The sequence below is a fragment of the Halichoerus grypus genome, chromosome 12, assembly GCF_964656455.1.
Source record: "Halichoerus grypus chromosome 12, mHalGry1.hap1.1, whole genome shotgun sequence".
Classification (NCBI taxonomy): Eukaryota; Metazoa; Chordata; class Mammalia; order Carnivora; family Phocidae; genus Halichoerus; species Halichoerus grypus.
The window spans coordinates 51,732,653-51,756,545 of record NC_135723.1 but is presented as its reverse complement, the minus strand read 5'-3'; the positions used below and the strand labels follow the sequence as shown (position 1 = coordinate 51,756,545).

The following is a 23,893-nucleotide window of genomic DNA, read 5'->3' as shown; positions in this document are numbered from 1 at the left end:
GTTAGAATGGCAAAAATGAACAGGGCAAGAAACAACAAATGTTGGAGAGGTTGTGGAGAAAGGGGAGCCCTCTTACATGTTGGTGGGAATGCAAGTTTGTAAATCCACTTTGGAAAACAGTGTGGAGGTTCCTCAAAAAATTAAAAATAGAGGTACCCTATGACCCAGCAATTGCACTACTGGGTATTTACCCCAAAGACACAGATGTAGTGAAAAGAAGGGCCTTATGCACCCCAATGTTCATAGCATCAATGTCTGCAATAGTGAAACTGTGGAAAGAGCCAAGATACCCTTCAACAGATGAATATGTAAAGAAGATGTGGTCCATATATACAATCGAATATTACTCAGCCACCAGAAAGGATGAATACCCAACTTCTACATCAACAATGGATGGGACTGGAGGAGATTATGTAAAGTGAAATAAGTCTAGCAGAGAAAGTCAATTATCATATGGTTTCACTTATTTGTGGAACATAAGGAATAGAATGGAGGACATTAGGGAGGGGGAAAATGAAGGGGGGGAATCAGAGGGAGAGACAAACCATGAGAGACTATGGACTCTGAAAAACAAACCAAGGGTTTTAGAGGGGAGGAGGGTGGGGGGATTGGTTAGCCTGGTGATGGGTATTAAGGAGGCATGTATTGCATGGAGCACTGTGTGCTATACGAAAAAATGAGTCATGGAACACTACATCAAAAAACTAATGATGTACTGTATGGTGACTAACATAACATGATAAAATAAAATAAAATAAAAATAAATAAATATGGCACAATAATCATGTTGAAGCACTACAGATTTGTAAGATAAAGATGACAATAAAACTTATGTGTTCAGCATGCAGAAGAAAAAATACTTTTTTCCCCTTCATAAATACTACAGGCAAAAGTATAAGTCACTGTTAAAAAACATATGCATGGAGAAGGAGCAAGATGGTGGAGGAGTAGGAGACCTAAATTTTGTCTGCTCCCAGGACTCAGCTAGATAGTTATCAAATCATTCAGAACACCTACCAACTCAACAGGAGATTGAAGAAAAGAGTAAGAGCAACTCGTGAACAGAAAAGCGACCACTTTCTGGAAGATAGGACGTGTGGAGAAGTGAATCCAAGGCGATATTCGAGAAGATAGACCATGGGGGGAGGAAGCCTCCTCAGCTGCCTACCGGCAAGTGACACAGCAGCAAAGCACAAAATTGGAACATTTAGAAGTCTGCTCCGCTGAGGGACATCGCTCCAGTGGCTAAGAGGGGGGTGGAACCCTCACTGGGACAGTGTGGTCTCAGGACCCTTGGGGTCACAGAAAGACCAGGGGTGCCTGAGTGTGGCAGAGCTCCCACGTATTGGAGCAGGGAAGCCAGCTACAAAGATGGAGCTGAGGAGTGGGCTCCCAGCTCTGGGTTGCCATAAACTGTGATCCACAGCACAGTTGGGCCACTACTCCTCCAGCAGGGACCCAACAAGTGGCAGATCCAGGGAGCGGCAAGGGAGTGCACTACAGGAATCTGCTGGGTTTGGAGACTCCAAACAGGGTTGTGTTCCAGAGATAAAAACGCTCGGTCACAGGCTGGGTGAGCATGGAGTGCAGCCGGAGACCAGGGAGACAGGAGTGATTGACTGCTTTTCACTGAGGGCTCAGTGAGGAGTGGGGCCCTCAGTGCTCGTATCCTCCAGGATGAGAGATTGGGAGGCCGCCATTTTCATTCTCGTCCTCCAAAGCTGTACAAAAAGCTTTCAGGGAACAAAGGCTCCCGAGAGCAAACCCAAGAAAATTACTTAGCCTGGCCCCTGGAAAGGGGGGAGCAATTCCGCATCAGGCAAATACATTTGAGAATCACTGCAACAGGCCCCCTCCCCCAGAAGATCAGCAAGAACATCCAGCCAAGACCAAGTTTACCGATCAATGAGAACAGCAAAACCCTGGCACTAGGGGAATACAGAACATAGAATTCATGGCTTTTTTCCCAAGATGCTTTAGTCTTTCAAAGTTAATTTTTAAAATTTTCTTTATTTTTCTATTTTTTTTAGTTGAATTTTTCTTCTTTCCCTTTTCAACCAACATCTTATCAATTCCTTTTTTAAAATCTTTTTTAATTTTTCAATTTTACAGTCATATTCTATCTCTTCATTGTATTTAACCATATATACAAACATATAAGTTTTTCTGTCTTTAAAATTTTGGGATACAGTTTCTTCTAACAGATCAAAATATACCCTAAATCTAGTGTATGACGTTGTCCTAGTCTCCTGCCTGAAGACATTCTCTCTTTTTTAATTAAAAAAATTTTTTTTCATTCTATTTTCAACCAATTTATCAATTCCTTTTTTAAAATCTTTTAAATTTTCATCTTTACAGTCATATTCCCTCCCTTCATCGGATTTACCCTTATTTTTGTATATATATAAGTTTTTCTTTCTTTAAATTTTGGGAGACAATTTCTCCTAAGAGACCAAAATACACCAAAAATCTAGTGTGTGGCTCTGTTATATTCACCAGCCTGATCATATTCTTTCTGCCTCCCCCCGCCTTCCCCCCCCCCCCCCCCCGCAGTATCAGGTGTCTTCTGATTTGTTAAGTGTGTATTTTTCTGGGGTTGTTGTTACCCTTTTAGCATTTTTTTTTAGCATTTTGTTCTCTCATTCATCTCTTCTCCTCTGGACAAAATGACAAGACAGAAAAACTCATCTCAGAAAAAAGAACAAGAGGCAGTACCAACTGCCACTGACCTAATCAATACAGACATCAGTGAGATTTCAGAACTAGAGTTCAGAATGATGATCATAAAGATACTAGCTGGGCTTGAAAAAAGTATAGATGATACTAGAGAATCCCTTTCTGGAGAAATAAAAGAACTAAAATCTAACCAAGTCAAAATCAAAAAGGCTATTAATGAGGTGCAATAAAAAAATGGAGGCTCTAACTGCTAGGATAAATGAGGCAGAAGACAGAATTAGTGATATAGAAGACCAAATGATGGAGAATAAAGAAGCTGAGAAAAAGAGAGATAAACAACTACTGGATCATGAGGGAAGAATTTGAGAGATAAGTGATATCATAAAGTGAAACAACATTAGAAAATTGGGACCCCAGAAGAAGAAGAAAGAGAGGGGCAGAAGGTATATTGGAGCAAATTATAGCAGAGAACTTCCCTAACTTGGGGAAGGAAACAGGCATCAAAATCCAGGAGGCAGAGAGAACCCCTCTCAAAATCAATAAAAATGGGTCAACACCCTGACATCTAATAGTAAAACTCACAAGTCTCAGAGACAAGGAGAAAATCCTGAAAGCAGCTCGGAACAAGAGGTCTGTAACCTACAATGGTAGAAACAGTAGATTGGCAACAGACCTATCCACAGAGACCTGGCAGTCCAGAAAGGACTGGCATGATATATTCACAGCACTAAATGAGAAAAATATGCAGTCAAGAATACTATATCCAGCTAGGCTGTCATTGAAAATAGAAGGAGAGATAAAAAGCTTCCAGGACAAACAAAAACTAAAAAGAATTTGCAAACACCAAACCAGCCATACAAGAAATATTGAAAGGGGTCCTCTAAGCAAAGAGAGAGCCTAAAGGTAACATAGACCAGAAAGGAACAGAGACAATATACACCTTAAAGGCAATACAATGGCACTAAATTCAAATCTTTCAATAGTTACCCTAAATGTAAATGGGCTAAATGCCCCAATCAAAAGACACAGGGTATCAGATTGGATAAAAAAACAAGACCCATTGATATACTGTCTGCAAGAGACTCATTTTAGACCCAAAGACACCTCCAGATTTAAAGTGGGGGGGGTGGAAAACCATTTACCATGCTAATGGATATCAAAAGCTTTCTTAGCTTTCTTTTGATATCCTAGCCTCAACAATCAGACAACAAAAAGAAATAAAAGGCATCTGAATCAGCAAAGAAGAAGTGAAAGTCTCACTTTTTGAGATGATATGACACTTTATGTGGAAAACCTAAAAGACTCCACCCCAAAACTGCTAGAACTCATATAGGAATTCAGTAAAGTGGCAGGATATAAAATCAATGCACAGAAATCAGCTGCATTTCTATACACCAACAAGACAGAAGAAAGAGAAATTAAGGAGTCAATCCCATTTACAACTGCACCCCAAACCATAAGATACCTAGGAATAAATCTAACCAAAGAGGCAAAGGATCTGTACTCAGAAAACTATAGAATATTCATGAAAGAAATTGAGGAAGACACAAAGAAATGGAAAAACGTCCCATGCTCATGGATTGGAAGAACAAATATTGTGGCAATCATTATATCAGACAAATTAGATTTTAAACCAAAGACTATCAGAAGAGATGAGGAAGGACACTACATCATAGTTAAAGGGTCTATCCAACAAGAAGATCTAACAATTTTAAATATCTATGCCCCTAACATGGGAGCAGTCAATTATATAAGTCAGTTAATAACAAAAGCAAAGAAACACATTGACAGTAATACAATAATAGCAGGGGACTTTAACACCCCCTCACTGAAATGGACAGATCAGCTAAGCAAAAGATCAACAAGGAAATAAAGGCATTAAATGACACATTGGACCAGATGGACTTCACAGATATATTCAGAACATTCCATCCCAAAGCAACAGAATACACATTTTTCTCTAGTGCCCATGGAACATTCTCCAGAGTAGATCATATCCTGGGTCACAAATCTGGTCTCTACCGTACCAAAAGATTGGGATCATTCCCTGAATATTTTCGGACCACAATGCTTTGAAACTAGAACTCAATCACAAGAGGAAAGTTGGAAAGAACTCAAATACATGGAGGGTAAAAAGCATCCTACTAAAGAAAGAATGGGTCAACCAGGAAATTAAAGAAGAATTAAAAAAAATTCATGGAAACAAATGAAAATGAAAACATAACTGTTCAAAATCTTTGGGGGGCAGCAAAGACGGTCTTAGAGAAAAGTATACAGCAATACAAGGCTTTCTCAAGAAACAAGAAAGGTCTCAAATACACAACTTAACCCTACACCTAAAGGAGCTGGAGAAAAAACAGCAAATAAAGCCTAAACCCAGCAGGAGAAGAGAAATAATAAAGATCAGAGCAGAAATCAATGAAACAGAAACCAAGAGAACAGTAGAACAGATCAACGAAACTAGCAGCTGGTTCTTTGAAAGAATTAATAAGATTGATAAAACCCTGGCCAGAGTTAATAAAAATAAAAGAGAAAGGACCCAAATAAATAAAATCATGAATGAAAGAGGAGAGATCAAAGAAATGCAAACAATTGTAAGGACATATTATGAGCAACTATATGCCAGCAAATTAGATAATCTGGAAGAAATGGATGCATTCCTAGATATGTATAAACTACCAAAACTGAACCAGGAAGAAAAGAAAACCTGAACAGACCCATAACCACTAAGGAAATTGAAGCCGTAATCAAAAATCTCCCAACAAACAAGAGCCCAGGGCCAGATGGCTTCCCAGGGGAATTCTGCCAAACATTTAAAGAAGAATTAATACCTATTCTTCTGAAGCTGTTTCAAAGAATAGAAATGGAAGGAAAACTTCCAAACTCATTTTATGAGGCCAGCATTACCTTGATCCCAAAATCAAAGACCCCATCAAAAAGGAGAGCTACAGAACAATATCCCTGATAAACATGGATGCAAAAATTCTCACCAAAATACTAGCCAATAGGATCCAACAGTACATTAAAAGGATTATTCACAACCAAGTGGGATTTATTCCTGGGCTGCAAGGTTGGTTCAACATCCACAAATGTAAAAATGTGATATACTACATTAATAAAAGAAAGAACAAGAACCATATGATCCTCTCAATAGATGCAGAAAAAGCATTTGACAAGGTACAGCACCCTTTCTTGATTAGAACTCTTCACAGTGTAGGGATAGAGGGTACATACCTCAATTCAAAAAAGCCATCTATGAAAAACCCACAGCGAATATCATACTCCATGGGGAATAACTGAGAGCTTTTCCCCTAAGGTCAGGAATATGGCAGGGATGTCCACTATCACGACTACTGTTCAACATAGTACTAAAAGTCCTAGCCTCAACAATCAGACAACAAAAAGAAATAAAAGGCATCTGAATCAGCAAAGAAGAAGTGAAAGTCTCACTTTTTGAGATGATATGATACTTTATGTGGAAAACCTAAAAGACTCCACCCCAAAACTGCTAGAACTCATATAGGAATTCAGTAGAGTGGCAGGATATAAAATCAATGCACAGAAATCAGCTGCATTTCTATACACCAACAAGACAGAAGAAAGAGAAATTAAGGAGTCAATCCCATTTACAACTGCACCCCAAACCATAAGATACCTAGGAATAAATCTAACCAAAGAGGCAAAGGATCTGTACTCAGAAAACTATAGAATATTCATGAAAGAAATTGAGGAAGACACAAAGAAATGGAAAAACGTCCCATGCTCATGGATTGGAAGAACAAATATTGTGAACATGTCTATGCTACCTAGAGCAATCTATACATTTAATGCAATCCCTATCAAAATACCATCAACTTTTTTCAAAGAAATGGAACAAATAATCCTAAAATTTGTATGGAACCAGAAAAGACCCCGCATAGCCAGAGGAATATTGAAAAAGAAAAGCAAAGCCGGTGGCATCACAATTCCGGATTTCAAGCTCTATTACAAAGCTGTCATCATCAAACAGTATGGTACCAGCACAAAAACAGACACATAGAACAATGGAACAGAATAGAGAGCCCAGAACTGGATCCTCAACTCTCTGGTCAACTAATCTTCGACAAAGCAGGAAAGAATGTCCAATGGAAAAAAGACAGTCTCTTCAACAAATGGTGTTGGGGAAATTGGACAGCCACATGCAGAAGAATGAAACTGGACCATTTCCTTACACCACACACAAAAATAGACTCCAAATGGTTGAAAGACCTGAATGTGAGACAGGAGTCCATCAAAATCCTAAAGGAGAACACAGGCAGCAACCTCTTCGACCTCAGCCGCAGCAACTTCTTCCTAGACACATCGCCAAAGGCAAGGGAAGCAAGGGCAAAAATCAACTATTGGGACTTCATCAAGATAAAAAGCTTTTGCACAGCAAAGGAAACAGTCAACAAAACCAAAAGACAACTGACAGAATGGGAGAAGATATTTGCAAATGACATATCAGATAAAGGGCTATTATCCAAAATCTATAAAGAACTTAACAAACTCAACACCCAAAGAACAAATGATCCAATCAAGAAATGGGCAGAAGACATGAACAGACATTTCTGTAAAGAAGACATCCAAATGGATGGGCTCCTGGGTGGCTCAGTCAGTTAAGCGTCTGCCTTCGGCTCAGGTCATGATCCCAGGGTCCTGGGATTGAGTCCCACATTGGGTTCCCTGCTCAGCCGGGAGCCTGCTTCTCCCTCTCCCTCTGCCCCCACCCCCACTTGTGATCTCTCTCTCTTTCTGTGTCAAATAAATAAATAAATCTTTAAAAAAGAAGAAGAAGAAGAAGAAGAAGAAGAAGAAGAAGAAGAAGACGACATCCAAATGGCCTTACAGACCATGGAAAAGTGCTCAACATCACTCAGCATCAGGGAAATCCAAATCAAAACCTCAATGAGATACCACCTCACACCAGTCAGAATGGCTAAAATTAACAAGTCAGGAAACGACAGATGTTGGCGAGGATGCGGAGAAAGGGGAACCCTCCTACACTGTTGGTGGGAATGCAAGCTGGTGCAGCCACTCTGGAAAACAGGATGGAGGTTCCTCAAAAAGTTGAAAATAGAGCTACCATATGATCCAGCAATTGCACTACTGGGTATTTACCCCAAAGATACAAATGTAGGGATCCGAAGGGGCACATGCACCCCAATGTTTATAGCAGCAATGTCCACAATAGCCAAACTATGGAAAGAGTCTAGATGTCCATCAACAGATGAATGGATAAAGAAGATGTGGTATATTATGCAGTCATCAAAAAATGAAATCTTGCCATTTGCAATGATGTGGCTGGAACTAGAGGGTATTATGCTAAGTGAAAGAAGTCAATCAGAGAAATCATATAATCTCACTGATATGAGGAATTTGAGAAAAAAAACAGAGGATCATAGGGGAAGGGAGGGAAAAATGAAACAAGATGAAACCAGAGAGGGAGACAAACCATAAGAGACTCTTAATCTCAGGAAACAAACTGAGGGTTTCTGGAGTGGAGGGTGGTGGAAGGGCTTGGGTGGCTGTGTGATGAATACTGGGGAGGGTATGTACTATGGTCAGTGCTGTGAAGTGTGTAAGACTGATGAATCACAGACCTGTACCCCTGAAACAAATAATACATTATATGTTAATAAAAAAATATGCATGAAAGATTTAAAAAATGATTTTGTATATGTTTATTTTGTAAGTGGTCATATTGCAAGTTCATGAAAAAAAGGTGAAACGTATAACACAGTCTTAACACTTGTATACATTCAGTATAAAAAATAAAGCGTCACACTGGAAAACCATATGGAATTTCCTCCAAGAAGTTAAAAAGAGCTACCCTATGACCCAGCAATTACACTACTATGTATTTATCCAAAGCATACAAAAACAGTGATTCGAAGGGGCACATGTACCCCAATGTCCACAATAGCCAAAATATGGAAAGATCCCAGATGTCCATCGACAGATGAATGGATAAAGAAGATCTGGTGTTTGCGTGTGTGTGTGTATATATATATATATATATACACACACATTTTTAATTATATATACATTCTATATATATAATGGAATATTACTCAGCCATCAAAAAGAATGAATTCTTGCCATTTGCATGGATGTAGATGGGACTAGAGTGTATTATGTTAAGTGAAATAAGTCAATAAGAGAAAGACAAATACCATATGATTTTGCTCATATGTGGAATTTAAGAAATAAAACATATAAACATAGGGGATTGGAAAGAAAAATAAAATAAAATAAAAACAGAGAGGGAGGCAAACCATAAGAGACTCTTAACTATAGGAAACAAACACAGTTGCTGGAGGGGAGATGGGTGGTGGGGATGGGGTGATTGGGTGATGGGGTGATGGGCATTAAGGAGAGTACCTGATATAAGGAACACTGGGTGTTATATGCAACTGATGAATCACTAAATTCTAGCCCTGGAAATAATAACACACTAGATGTTAACTAAATTGAATTAAAAAAAAAATCTGTGAAGATGTCACAAAGTGACATTTCACAAAGTGAAAATTTCAACAAAGAGATTGAGAATATTAAAAGGTACCAAACAAAAATCACAGAATTGAAGAATACTATAACTGAACTGAAAAATTCAATAGAAGAGTTCAAGAGGAGACTAGATTAAATGAAAGAAAAGATCAGTGAATTCAAAGACAGGGCAGTGAAACTCATCCAGTCAAAATAGCAAAAAGAAAAAAAAGAATGAAAACAGTAAAGATAGCTTAAAGGACTTATGGGACACTATGAAGCAAATCAAAGGAATTATAGGAATTCCAGAAGGGGAAGCAAAGGGCCAGAAAGCTTATTTGAAGAAATAGTTGTTAAAAACTATCCTTACCTGGGGAGAGAAACACATGAAATATAGAAATCCCAAAGAGTACCAAATTAGATGGATCTAAAGAGACCCACACCAAGGCACATTAAATTTTCAAAAGTTAAAGACAAAGAGAGAATCTTAAAAACACCAAGAGAAAAGCAACTTTTCACAGAGAGGGGAATCTCTTTAAGACCTTGAGCAGATTTCTCAGCAGAAACCTTAAAGACCAGAAAGGAGTGGCATGATATATTCAAAGTGCAGTAAGAAAAAAAACTGCTGATCAAGAATACTCTACCCAAAAAAGCACTCATTAAGAATTGAAGGACAGATACAATTTTGCAGACAAACAAAAGCTGAAGTATTCATCATCATTAGATTGCCCTTACGAGAATTGTTAAAGGGAGTTCCTCAAGCTGAAATGAAAGAATACTAACTAGTAACGTAAAAATCTATGAAAGTATAACATTCACTGATAAAGGTAAACATGTAATTAAATTCAGAATACTCTAATATTGTAATGATAGTGGGAAATCACTTATAACTCTAGTGTAGAGGTTAAAAGACAAAGGTGTTAAAAATAGCTATAACTACAATAATTTGTTAATGAATACACAATATAAAAAGGTATAAATTGTGATCAGAAATCAGAAACATAAATTGTGGGAAGGGAGTGTAAAAAGGTAGTTTCTATATACATTAGAGTTAGGATGTTATCTGCCTAAAATACACTATTACAAGATTTTTGCAAGCCTCATGGTAACCACAAAGCAAAAACCTATAGAAGTATGCAAAAGACAGAGAAATCAAAACATAACACTATGGGAAATCATCAATGCACAAAAAAAGACAGCAGGAGAGGAAGAAAGGAACTATAAAACTGCCAGAAAACAAGATAGCAATAGTAAGCCTGTACATATCAATTCATACTTCAAATTTAATAGACTAAAATCTCTAATCAAAAAACACAGAGTGGTTGAATGAATATAAAAATAAGACCTAATTATATGCTGCCTACAAGAGAATAACTTCAGATTTAAGTATACACAGACTGAAAATGAAGGGATGGAGAAGATGTTCCATGCCAATGGAAACCAGAAGAAAGCAGGGGTAGGTATGTTTATATCAGAAAAAATAGACTGTAACTTAAAAACTGTAATAAGAGACAAAGAAGGTCAGTATATGATGACAAAGGGGTCAATTCATCAAGAGTATATAACACTTGTAAATATGCACCCAACATAGGAGCAGCTAAATTTATAAAGCAGGTATTAACAGATTTGAAGAAAGAAATACACATAAATACAATATTAGGGGACTTTAATACCCCACTTTCAATAATGGATAGGTCAGCCAGACAGAAAATCAATAAAGATTGGACTTAAACTATGCTTTAGACCATATGGACCTAAACATTCTATCCAACAGCAGCAAAAAATACATTCTTCTCAAGCACAAATGGAACATTCTCCCAGAAAAATCATATATTAGGCCATAAAAACCAGTCTCAGCAAATTTTAAAAGACTGAAAACATTCCAAGTAACTTTTCTGACTATAATGGCATAAAACTAGAAATAAATGACAAAAAGAAAACTGGAATACTCATAAATATGTGGTAATTTAACAACACGCTCCTGAACAACCAATGGGTCAAAGAAATGAAAAGAGAAATTAAAAAATCTTGAGATAAATGAAAATGGAAATACAACATACTAAAACTTATGGGATGCAGCAAACAATAGAAAAAAAATCAATGCAACTAAGAGCTGGTTTTAGGAAAAGATATACAAAACTGATAAACCTTTAAACTAGACTAAGAAAAAAAGAAAAAAGACTCAATTAATAAAATCAGATTTGAAAGAGGAGACTTGACAGCTTATGACAGAGAAATCCAAAGGATCATAAGAAACTACTATGAACAATTATACATCAATAAATTGGATAATGTAGAAGAAACGTATAAATTCCTAGAAACATAAAACCTATCAAGACGGAATTCTGAAAAAATAGAAAATATGAACAGACCAATAACTAGTAGGGAGATTGAATCAGTAATCAAAAATCTCCCAAAAAAGGAAAGTCCAGAATCAGATGGCTTCACTGGTGAATTCTACCAAATATTGAAGTGCTAATACCCATCCTTCTCAAACTCATCCAAAAAACTGAATAGGAGGGAACATGTCTGAACTCACTTTAGGAGGCCAGTATTTCTGATACCAAAGCCAGTAAAGGACACTACAGGGAAAGAAACTGCAGGCCAATATCCCTGATGAACATAGATGCAAAAACTCTCAACAATATATTAGCAAACTGAATTCAACATTACATTAAAAGGACCATACACCATGATCAAGCGGGATTTACTCCAGGGATGCAAGAATGGTTCAACATACACAAATCAACCAATGTGATACATTAACAAAATGAAGGATAAAAATCATATGATCATCTCAGTAGGTGCAGACAAAACATCTGACAAAATTCAACATCTTTCATGATTAAAAAATCTCAAAAAATTCAGTATAAAAGGAACATACTTTGACATAATAAATACCATATATGACAAGCCCAGAGCTAACACCATATCTAAGATCAAGAACAAGACAAAGATGCCTGCTTTTGCTACCTTTATTCAACATAGCATTGTAAGTATGATCTAGAGCAATTAAGAAATGAAAAGAAATAAAAGGCATCCAAATTGGAAAGGAAAAAGTAAAACTGTCTCTAATTGCAGATGACATGATATATATGGAAAACCCTAAAGACTCCACCACAAAACTATTAGAATTAATAAACAAATTCAGGGGCCACCTGGCTGGCTCAGTTGGTAGAGCATGTTGACTCTTGATCTTGGGGTTGTGAGTTCAAGCCCCACATTGGGTGTAGAGATTACTTAAAAAAAAATAAACAAATTCAGTAAAGTTGCAGAAGGCAAAATCAACATAAAAAATCAGTTTTTATATACCAACAATGAACTATCTGAAGAAGAAATAAAATAATCCCATTTACAATGGTATCATAAAAAATAAAATACTTAGAGATAAATGTATCCAAGGAAGTGAAAGGTCTATACACTAAAAACTGCAAGATATTGATGAAAGAAATTGAAGAAGACACAAATAAATGGAAAGATATACCATGTTCATGGATGAGAGGAGTTAATATTATTAAAATGTTCATATTACCCAAAGCAACCTATAGATTCAATCCAATCCCTATCAAAAGGCATTTTTTACAAAAATAGAAAAAAAAAATTCTAAAACTCATATGAAACCACAAAGACTTTAAGCAGATGAAGGGATCTTGAGAAAGAACAATAATGCTAGAGTCATTACACTTCTTGATTTCAAATATACTACAAGTAATCAATGCACTATGGTATTGGCATAACAGACACACAGATTAATGGAACAGAAGAAAGGGCCCCAAATAAACTCATGCACATTGGTAAATTAATTTCCAACAAAGGATCCAGGAATATACAATGGGGAAAGAATAGTCTCTTTAATAAATGGTGTTGGTAAAACTGAACAGCTATACACAAAAGAATAAAACTGGACTCCTATATCACATCATACACAAAAATCAATTTAAAATTGATTAAAAACTTAAACATAAGATTTGAAACCGTAAAACTCTTAGAAGAAAACATAGGGGATAATCTCCTTGACATTAGCCTTGGCAATGTTTTTTTGGATCTGACACCAAAAGTAAAGGCAACAAAAGCAAGCAAACAAACAAAGTGGGACTACATCAAGCTTAAAAACTTCTGCACAGCAAAGGTGAGTAAAATGAAAAGGTAACCGATGGAATGGGAGAAAATATTTGCAAACCATATATCCAATAAGAGGTTAATATCTAAAATATAAAGAACTCATACAATTGGGGCGCCTGGGTGGCTCAGTTGGTTAAGTGACTGCCTTCGGCTCAGGTCATGATCCTGGAGTCCCGGGATCGAGTCCCGCATCGGGCTCCCTGCTCAGCGGGGAGTCTGCTCCTCCCTCTCCTGCTCCCCTCTCTTGTGCTCTCTCTCTCTCAAATAAATAAATAAATAAATAAATAAATAAATAAATAAATAAAAAGAACTCATACAATTCAATAGCAAAAAACCAAAAAGGCAAAACCCCAAATAAACCAATTAAAAATGAGCAAAAGGCCCAATTAGATGTTTTTTCAAAGAAGACATATAAATGGCCAACATGTACATGGAAAGGTGATCAATATAAGTAATCACCAGGAAAATGCAAATCAAAACCATAATGAGATATTACCTCATGTATTATCAAAAAGAAAAGAGATAAATGCTGGTAAGGATGTGGAGAACAGGGAACCTTTGAGCAATGTTGTTGGAAAGGTAAGATGTATAGCCACTATGGAAAACAGTAGGAGATTCCTCAAGAAACTAAAACCACATGTTTTATGATGTATGATCCAGCAATCTTACTTCTGGGTATATAATCTGGGAAACAAAATCACTACCTTGAACAGATATCTGTACTCCAATGTTTACTGCAGAATTATTTACAATAGTCAAGGTACAGAAACAAACTAAATGTTCACCAACAGGTAAGTGGATAAAGAAAATGTGGTGTATATATGTGTTTATATATACATACAATAGAATATTATTCAATCTTTTAAAAAGAAGAAAATCTTGTCATTTTTGATAACATGGATAAACACGGAGGGCATTACGCTAAGTGAAATAAGCCAGATAGAGAAAAATATATTGCACGGTATCACTTATTGACCACTCCCCTGCTGAAAAAAGTAGTTGAACTTGTAGAGACAGAGTAGAATAGTGGTTGTCAGGGGCTGGAGGGGTGGGAGTAATAAGGAGAGGTTGATAAAAGGTTTTAAACTTTCAGTTACAAGATGAACAAGGTTTGAGGATCTAATGTATAACATGATGCCTATAGTTATAATTAAAATTTGTTAAGAAAGTAGAATTTAAGTGTTCTCACCAAACAAATAAACAAATGAACAAACAAATGAACAAAAAGTATGTGAGGTGATGAATGTGTTAATTTAATTTCATGGAAGGAATCATTTCACAATGTATAATATATCAAATCATCACATTGTACACTTTAAATGTATTACAATTTCATCAACTGTATTTCAATAAAGATAAAAAAATTTTTTTAAATTTTATTTTCCCCCTTGTGCTAACACAGTCCTATGGAAAATCTCAAGAGAAATTTTCTTTGAGTAATTTGTTTTTCAGTATTTCATTGCTTATTAGTTGGGTCAATATACAAAGCATTTCTCCTCCCAAGAGTTATTTACTGAGCTCACAAATAACCTGATTGAGGGAAGTGCTATGTGGATTAAATGGACAACAGTTATACCATATAACAGGAGTACATGTAAACTTCTCCTAAAAGCTTACCTTCTTTCTTAAAATTAGAAGAGCAACATTGTGCTTTCTGATTACATGGGATTAAAAAAAATTAAATATATGCATGCATACATTCCTAGTCCTTTAGCCCTACTCTTGTGTACTTTTAATTTTTTACCTCATTTCCTAGGAGGGCATTTACACAGGCTTCTGATGCATCACAGATGGCTGTGAGATCATGTCCTCCTTCTAGAGCCAACACCACGTGTCCATCAGCCAATGTCATCAACTGCTTCGTCAAATGACCAAAGCCTATCATAACACAAACAGAACATTTCAAAGTATTAAATCAGAAGAGAATATTACTAGAATTTAATATTGATTGAGCTTTTATTATGTGTGTGTCCTTTCTCAGCACCTTCCATGAGCTAATTCATTTAATACTTACAAAAACTTAATAAATTAGGTGCCATTACTATCTATATTTTACAAATGTGGGAACCAAAATCCAAGATCCCACAGCTAAGAAGCATCACAACCAAAATTTATACCAAACAATATGGCTCCTCCCCAGTGCACAGTAGTGGCTTTCACAACACATTCTATATGTACCTGGATGAAAAACTTGATAGCATTTGACAAGTGTTAATAAGGTCAATAATCTCCTTTGCTTGATTTTTGTTTCTTATCTCCATCATTTGTCTTATTATAAAAGGAAGTTTTTTGTTTTTTTTTACGTATCACCTCAAATTACTTAACTACCACATTAGATTTTTATAGACATCACATTAGATTTTTAGACATAATTTTGATTATGAAATAGTTAATATAAAAAATAACGTCTATATATATTATAAAGTATAATGATATGAGAAACACCTGTTCACTCACTTTCCAATTTAAGGAAAATAATGTTAGCAATACTTTTGAAGCCCCTTGTGTACTTCTGTTAACATCCCTCCTCCTCTCTGTGGGAAATTAGGATCTTTGTGTTGATAATTCCTTTGCTTTTTTTTTAACTTTATAAAAATGTTTTTTTATTTTTACAACTTGCTCTTTTCATTCAATATCTTGTTAACTCATCTCTGTTGATAAATGTAGCTATAGTTATTTGTTGTGTAGTAGGCCATAGTATGAGTATAAAAGAATTTATTTACCCAATCTCCTGATGACAGATTTTTGCATTTTTGTTATTACAAAACCCCAATGCTTTGTTATTACAAACAATGCCCACAGAACATTTTTATAACACTCTTGTGGTTCACATGTGCAACAATGGACTAAAATCATTGTGGCTTAAAATCTGCTAAATAATACTAGATTATTTCTAAAAGGCAATAATAATCAACCTCACTCTGAGCAGTGTATATAAGAATTCCAGGTTAGTCACATCCTTGCCAACGTTTGGTATAATTTGTCAAGTAAGTGAGTGAATAATGGCATCTTATTGTGCTTTCATTCAGTTTTAGGACGGACCTTACTATTTCTACTTTGAATTAAAGTTTTTATTATAAATAGATATTAAATTTGTTTATACCAAAAGGAGATGTTTTTTCTCCTATAATTTCATAGTTGTTGTGAGTCACATTAATTAGTATTTCTAATATTAAGCCATCATTAAATTTAAGGAGTAAAATAAGCTTGGTTGTGATGTAATTATCTATTTTGTACACAGCTGGAATTGTTTTACTATGGTTTGTTCAGGATTTTTTCACCTATGTTCATGAATGGGATTAATCTATAATTTTTCAGTCCTATATTGGCCATGCTGAATTTTGATGTGGTCAGGATCACCTTTTTCCATTATCTGATTCTAGAAAGTTGGGTAGAAATCTCCTGGAAAACCATTTGAGTTTTGTGGTTTTTGAGGAAGATTTTTAACTACTGATAGAATTTCTTTAACAACTATAGGACTACTCATGTTTTCTATATCTTCATAAATTATATTTTTCTAGAAATTTACTTAAGTGTTCAAATTTGTTGAAATAAAGTTGTTTATTTATTATCTAATTTTGGAATTCCAATTAGATGTATGTGGTCATTGTCATTATATTCTCAATGTCTCTTAAGCTTTGTTTCATATTTTTTATGTCTCTTTCTGTCCTGAATTATATATATTTTTATTTCAGATCTACCTTCCAGTCTTTCTTTCTCCACATGTGTCTAATCTACTGTTTAACATTTCTATTGGTATCTTCATTTCAGTGATTATACTGTTCAATTCCAGGTGTTCTATTCAGTTAGATTTCATAACTTCTTATTTTTATAGTTTCTTATTCTTTGCTCATCGTTCTATTTCTTCCTTTATTTCTTTACCCATAATTATTTTATATTCTGTATCTGTTATTTGAAGTCTTTATGGCCTAGTATTACTATTTGTTGTTTCTGCTGATTCATCCTTATGATGTCTTAATTCTCCTGTTTTTTTATTTTATTTATTTATTTATTTTTTTGAGCTCATATACATTGGAACTTCCTATGTAAGAAGTTTTTGGAGCCTGAACCTCGGTTGAGTGTGATTTTGTTTGCCTCTACTGGATGGCTGGGATACTATTACCTAGGATAAATTTTAAATTCTTAGATTGCAGGGACTTTTTTTTTTTAATGCACAGTTACTGTAAATGTGGACCCAAAACCTGATTACAAATTCTCATGTAAAAAATGAGGTTTTTTCCCCTTTTTATTTTCATTGCTTTTGAAATTCCCTCTATTCATAGCCCTAGCTAAGATATATTTGTTTTTTTTATTCAGCAGTATTTCCTCTTCCATTCACCCTTTTCCTTAGAATTGCCCTTTCTTATTCCTTTCTTTATGCTGGTCTCCAACAAAACTTCTCCCTTCATAGACCCAAGGCTTTGACTCCCTTTTCCAGTATGCAGTAATCTTTTAATAATGTTCAAGCTCTATCCAGCTGGAGACTTTGGGATAGCCCAGGGTAGCCAACAGCTACAGGATTTGCTCACCTTCCTTCATCTTTTTGGAAGTCATTCAAAAATTTTAAAAAGTAGTTTTGCTATTTTCACGTGGAAGTGTTTCAGGATGTACAGACTCTCAGACTGCCAAATGTAAATGTCTCTCATTCAACATTTCAAAAAAATTAACACTGCATCCAACTTGCCCAATTTCAAGGACAATGACAAAAAAGAAATAAGATAAATGAAAGTAAGTAAAACCATGTGTTCAATATGGCATTTCATTTTTTTCCTTTTTTTTCTTTTGTTTTGTATTGTGATTTATTTACAAAATTTCACCACATAATAGTAATCACTTTTTTTTAAAAAATCAGTATCAGTCCTATAAAGGCTATTAGGATAAATTCTTAAGCCTACAAAAATTGCCTTAGTACCAATGTTCCCAGGCATATTATTGTTACCTAAAATCTGACTCCAAAGCCCACATGTAGTTTCTGATTATACACAGTCAATTTGAAGTACAATCTAATTAGACTGACAGGGGACAGTGGAGGACCCAAGCACTTTTATCAACTTCTATAAGAGGTGTATGTTAGCCTACTGGTTACATCCCTCTAGCTGTACCCCACCATTTATTTATAATGGGACTACTGAGTTGCCCCATTATGCTAAAATATGATCACTTTGGAAAAACCAAGGCATTATCTAGACAATCTAGACTCTTCAATGGGGTGAGTAAAAAGTGGCTATCAGTAGTCAAAAATAGTTTCATTTCTTTGAAGTTTTTCCTTTTCTGGACTCCTTGTCTTTTTCTTATTTTGAAGGCTTTGAAGATTTTGTCTTTTTCTTGATCAGTGCATCAGTTTCCATAGACTCTTGGTCTTTTTCATCAGATTGAGAATCATCTTCATTTAACTCTTCATTGTATTCAGAATCCAGTCTCTGGTTTGTCAGGAACTGGGATATAGCTACGTGGAACTGAATGCAAGTGACATTCGGAGTAAAAACAGTTTGAAGGAGATTGTTGCTGAATCACTGAATAATACCAGCATCACAGGCTTTTATTCAACTTCTCAACACAGGTCAGGTAGAGCAGCCCAGCCCATTCAGTAAGCATGAAACATGCTCTCATCATGGATGAAGTAGATGGCATGGTAGGCAATGAGGACAGGGGAGGAATTGAGGAATTAATTGGTCTGATAAAACATAAAAAAATTCCCATTATTTGTATGTGCAATGATAGAAATCATCCCAAGATTCACTCATTGGTTCATTATTGTTTTGATCTTAGTTTTCAAAGACCTCGAGTTGAACAGATTAAGGGTGCTATGATGTCTATTGCACTTAAAGAGGGTTTGAAGAGCCCCGCCTCCAGCTATGAATGAAATAATTTTGGGAGCTAATCAAGATATCAGACAGGTTTTACACAATGTGAGGATGTGGTGTGCACGAAGTAAGGCACTAACCTATGACCAGGCCAAGGCTGATTCTCATAGAACCAAAAAGGATATGAGACTGGGCCCATTTGATGTTGCCCGGAAAGTGTTTGCCGCTGGAGAGGAGACCACTCATATGTCACTTGTGGACAAGTCAGATCTCTTTTTTCATGATTATTCAATAGCACCCCTATTTGTCCAGGAGAACTACATACATGTGAAGCCTGTAGCTGCAGGGGGTGACATGAAAAAGCACCTGATGCTTTTAAGCAGAGCAGCAGATGGCCTATGTGATGGTGATCTAGTGGACCATCAGATCCAGAGTAAGCAAAACTGGAGTCTTCTGCCCATACAAGCCATTTATGCCAGTGTTCTTCCTGGAGAGTTAATGAGGGGGTACATGACCCAGTTTCTTACCTTCCCAAGCTGGTTGGGGAAGCACTCATCTACTAGCAAACATTTTCATATTGTACAGGACCTAGCACTGCACATGAGTCTCAGAACTGATTCCAGCAAAAGGACCGTAAATGTGGATTATCTGTCACATATAAGGGATGCAGTTGTACAGCCCTTGACCTCACAATGGGCAGAAGGAGTGCAGGATGTTATTGCTCTTATGGAATCCTACTACTTGATGAAAGAAGACTTTGAGAATATCATGGAAATTAGCAGCTGGGGAGGCAAACCTAGTCCCTTCTCCAAGCTGGATCCCAAGGTGAAAGCAGCCTTCACAAGAACTTATAGTAACACTGGGTGTAATACACAAACAATGAATCATGGAACACTACATCAAAAACTAATGATGTGTTGTATGGTGACTAACATACCATAATAAAAAAAATAAATAAAACAAAAAAACAAAAAACAAAACAAGAACTTACAATAAGGAAGTCTACCTTACTCCATATTTACTTCAAGCAATAAAGACACCCAGACATAGCACAGGCACAGCACTGGCATTTCATTTTTTTAAATTGCTTTAAGAACTTGCAAGGAATTGCAAGGAATAAACATTTAATTTTTAAATCAATTATATTTTTAATAATTAATAGACTTTAAAGAGCAGTTTGGGTTTAAAGAAAAACTGAGCAGAAAGTACAGAGTTCCCATATACCTCACTGTCTTTTCCTCTATTACTAACATCTTGCATTACTGTGGTACATTTGCTACAATTGATGAGCCAGTATTGATATATTGTTGTTAACAAAAGCCATTGGTTAGGATTTACTCTTTGTATTGTATGGTTCTGTGGGTTTTGACAAATGCATAATGTCAGGTATCTACCATTATATTATCCTATAGTATGGTTTCACTGTCCTTTATAAAAATCCCCTGTTCTCCACCTATTCATCCTTCCTCTCCACCCCCTAACATTTGCAAATCGATTACCTTTTTTGTCTCAATAGTTTTATCATTCATTTTACAATGTTTACAGTAATTCAAATTTTTAGCTTCTTGTATTAGCCATTCTGCAGTACAAGAACATTTTTTTTCATTTTTCTTCATTCATATAGTACTTATAATATTTAGAATATTTCTAAATCCATAAAAATGTGAAAGAATAATCTTGAATATGGAAGTGCATGCTCTGCAAGCCTGGCTGGACTACTTTCAAACCTGATCTCTGTTCTTCTCTAAAGCATTGTGGTCTTTGTTTGAGAAGAAAGGAATTCTCAGAATAAAGTTGATAGAACTAAATGAAAGCCTATCAAGTTGTGAAACAACTAGACCCCCAAACCAAACTAAGTTTCTTTCATTTGGAACAATAGAATAATATAATCTTAATCTTTGGAATGCACTGAGATATCCACCCAATAAACCATAACTGTCCAGAACCTCACAAGAACTTACAATAACACTGGGGGTTATACACAAACAATGAATCATGGAACACTACATCAAAAACTAATGATGTACTGCTCTAGCATTTGAGGTAAGCCAAAAACAAGATTTCACTTCCCCACTACCTTGAAGCACTTCATTGTTGACTCTATCCATTTAGCTACTATTTTGATAGAAGTCCAAATAGTCATTTATAATTACTCTATGTTTCTAAATAGTTGGCAAAAATTATTCTAAAAAGTATTTTAAAATTAGATAAAAACTGTTTTCAAGCATTGAAATATTCCTCACTTTTTCTGGACCTCGTGATGATACCAATAAGAGTCTTTTCCATGGGCCACTTAGAAATGAGGATGACCATACTAAACTCCCCACCTTCTTACATGATTACTATAAAAAGAATGCTAAGCTTTCAAAAATGTGTAATGCAAAGTTCTGATTTCTAATGCTTAGAAATGTTCAAAGCTAATAGCACATAGTAACTAGTTCCATTCCAGAAAATAAAAATGCAAGAAATACTCATAATACTCAGAGGCAAAAAGGCAAATATTTCTGCTAATCATATTGTTAAATATTCAGAAGTTTTTTCCTATAACTCTAAACCAGGGCTATACTGAGAAATTAAAACATATAATAATAAATCAAGCCAGTATGCCATATCTTTCATACTAAAGGTTCCTAACAATTGAGCATTCAATTATCTAAAGTCATTACTGAGCAGATCAAATCACATGGATTTAGAAAAAGAGAGAAAGTCTCAAATCTGATTTAAGCTCATTGTTTCCCTTGGAAATAAAAAAAAGGCTCATAAAATACCAAATTTAGATGGGATAGTAAAAAGTGGAAGGAAAGAATGGAATGAAGTTAATCTTTGATCTCTATCCAAATTCCTCTTTCTTCTACCTACAGGGTTTATTTCCATTCACATGTTACCCATGTGATTTTAAGCCACAGACTGAAGCAGCTGAACTTTTGAGTTATGCATGCACAAAAGATTCAAGTGAAATAAAGAAATGAATTTCTATAAGGCCTGTGCCCTCTCTTCCACTCAAGGATTTCAAGAATAACTTTTTAGTTTTGTTAACCTGAGTTCTACTGTGTCCATTACTGTTGTACATATATACGAGGTATTTAGAAAGCCAAGTATGGCTATTAATGTCCAAGTATTATTTATCAGGACATGTGAGATAAAAGTTTCAGTGGTGTGTGTGTGTGTGTGTGTGTGTGTGTGTGTGTGTGCGTATATGTGTGTAACATTATTAACAGGCATAATCGCAAGTTGCTTTTATGACTTTTTACTCCTATTTTCACAAAAACTCAACCTGCATGTTACAATAAACTTAACCTGAACAGTTGAAAAATTATAGCGAGACCATAACTAGCAATGTTTTTCTCAAGGGGGTTGGAGTGTCCTGAGTGTGAGGGCTATGAGAAAAAGTGATCAAGTAGAAAAACGCATCTATATAACATGCTGCATCTTGGGCCAAGACATCACCAGATAGGGTGATAGAACTAGGTTCTTAAGGTCTACATATACCTTTAGCTTCTGGATTATTTTGGGAGTTTGGGGGTAGAGCTTAGGGAGGAGCCTGTGGAGTAGCAACATGGTCAGTCTCAGGTTAGTTACTGAAATTGGTATATATTCACTGAAAATCAGACTTGACAGTCTTCCCCACTACCTTACTGCACTGACTACAACAGAATTCTGTAAGAAATATTTTTTCAAAGTGAAATTTGGCACCTTATACTCTTTTAAGGAAATCTTCCAGAATGAAGCATTAACAAAGTACTAACACTACTATACTACTGCTACAACACTAAAGAATCCTGTATGCAGCCTGGTTGTTTCAAAAAGTATTAAATTAATTTAATCTAATCAGCATTAAACTACAAGCATGAGAAGGAAGCTACATTGTAACAAGTCATTTCTTTTCACGACCAAACACAGCTGAAGTGGTAACTACCAACAATAAGATGTCACTGAGAAAGAGAACTGCAAAGGCATTTTCAGTTAGAAATCCTGTTCAGTTCTGTTGATTTACTAGAAGCAAATGTAATTTTTTGTTTCTGAAAAGAATTATAAAGTAAGTTGTAAATATGGTCGTGGTTCAAATTATCAGTTTCTATTTGATTTCCTGATATTCTACGGGGTATTACTTCTGGCTATATGTCATATTGTGTCAGCATTTTTACTAGTTCAGAAAAGTTGTTTGAAATGAAAAGTTGCTCAAAGAAGTCTCAACAATTAAACAATACATTTAAAGTGTATTTAATAACCAACTCATAGGTCAAAAAAGGATTCACCCTTGAAAGTATGTCTCAAACACTTCTAATGTTTCCCAAATAGTTCTCAGAGTATAGTGGTAGTGAAAGGAAACACTAACTAGCTTTATTTTAATTTCCATTAAAAAAAACTGTTTTCAAAACCAAAATTAAGTTCATTGTAGAAAATTGGAAAATAATAGAAAATAATGAATAAATAGTAAATAGAATTAAAAAGTATTATATGATATATGTTGTTATATATTATATAAATGTATTGTCTAATATTGAATAAATAATAAATAAAACAATAAATAGTAGTAAAATAATTATATATGATAATAAATCCACAGTCCTACCAACCAAAGATTAGCCAATTCTACTTTTGTGGTATTTCATGTTTGTTGTTTTATTTTAAAAATAAAACAGTATCTATCATACTATAATTTTTTTAACTTACAATTATCTATAGTGGGAAAAATTTTGTAAGTCCTCTATAATATTATTTTGAATGTATTAATGTACCAATCAATCCTCTGTTTTTAGATATTTCAGTTGTTACTAGGTTTT

The 23,893-nt window shown here is 35.3% G+C and overlaps 1 protein-coding gene and 1 pseudogene across 9 annotated transcripts in view; one reads left to right on the top strand and one right to left on the bottom strand.

The window, feature by feature from the left end:
• The window catches only part of HDAC9 (histone deacetylase 9), a 911,036-nt gene that overhangs the window by 66,497 nt on the left and 820,646 nt on the right, over window positions 1-23,893 (bottom strand). For all 9 annotated transcript variants that reach the window (XM_078059350.1, XM_078059344.1, XM_078059346.1 and 6 more), the window contains one exon: window positions 15,050-15,183. In XM_078059350.1, the coding sequence (XP_077915476.1) occupies window positions 15,050-15,183 (134 nt within the window). The remainder of the gene's footprint in view (window positions 1-15,049; window positions 15,184-23,893) is intronic.
• Window positions 17,764-20,062, top strand: LOC118548984 (replication factor C subunit 1 pseudogene; annotated as a pseudogene).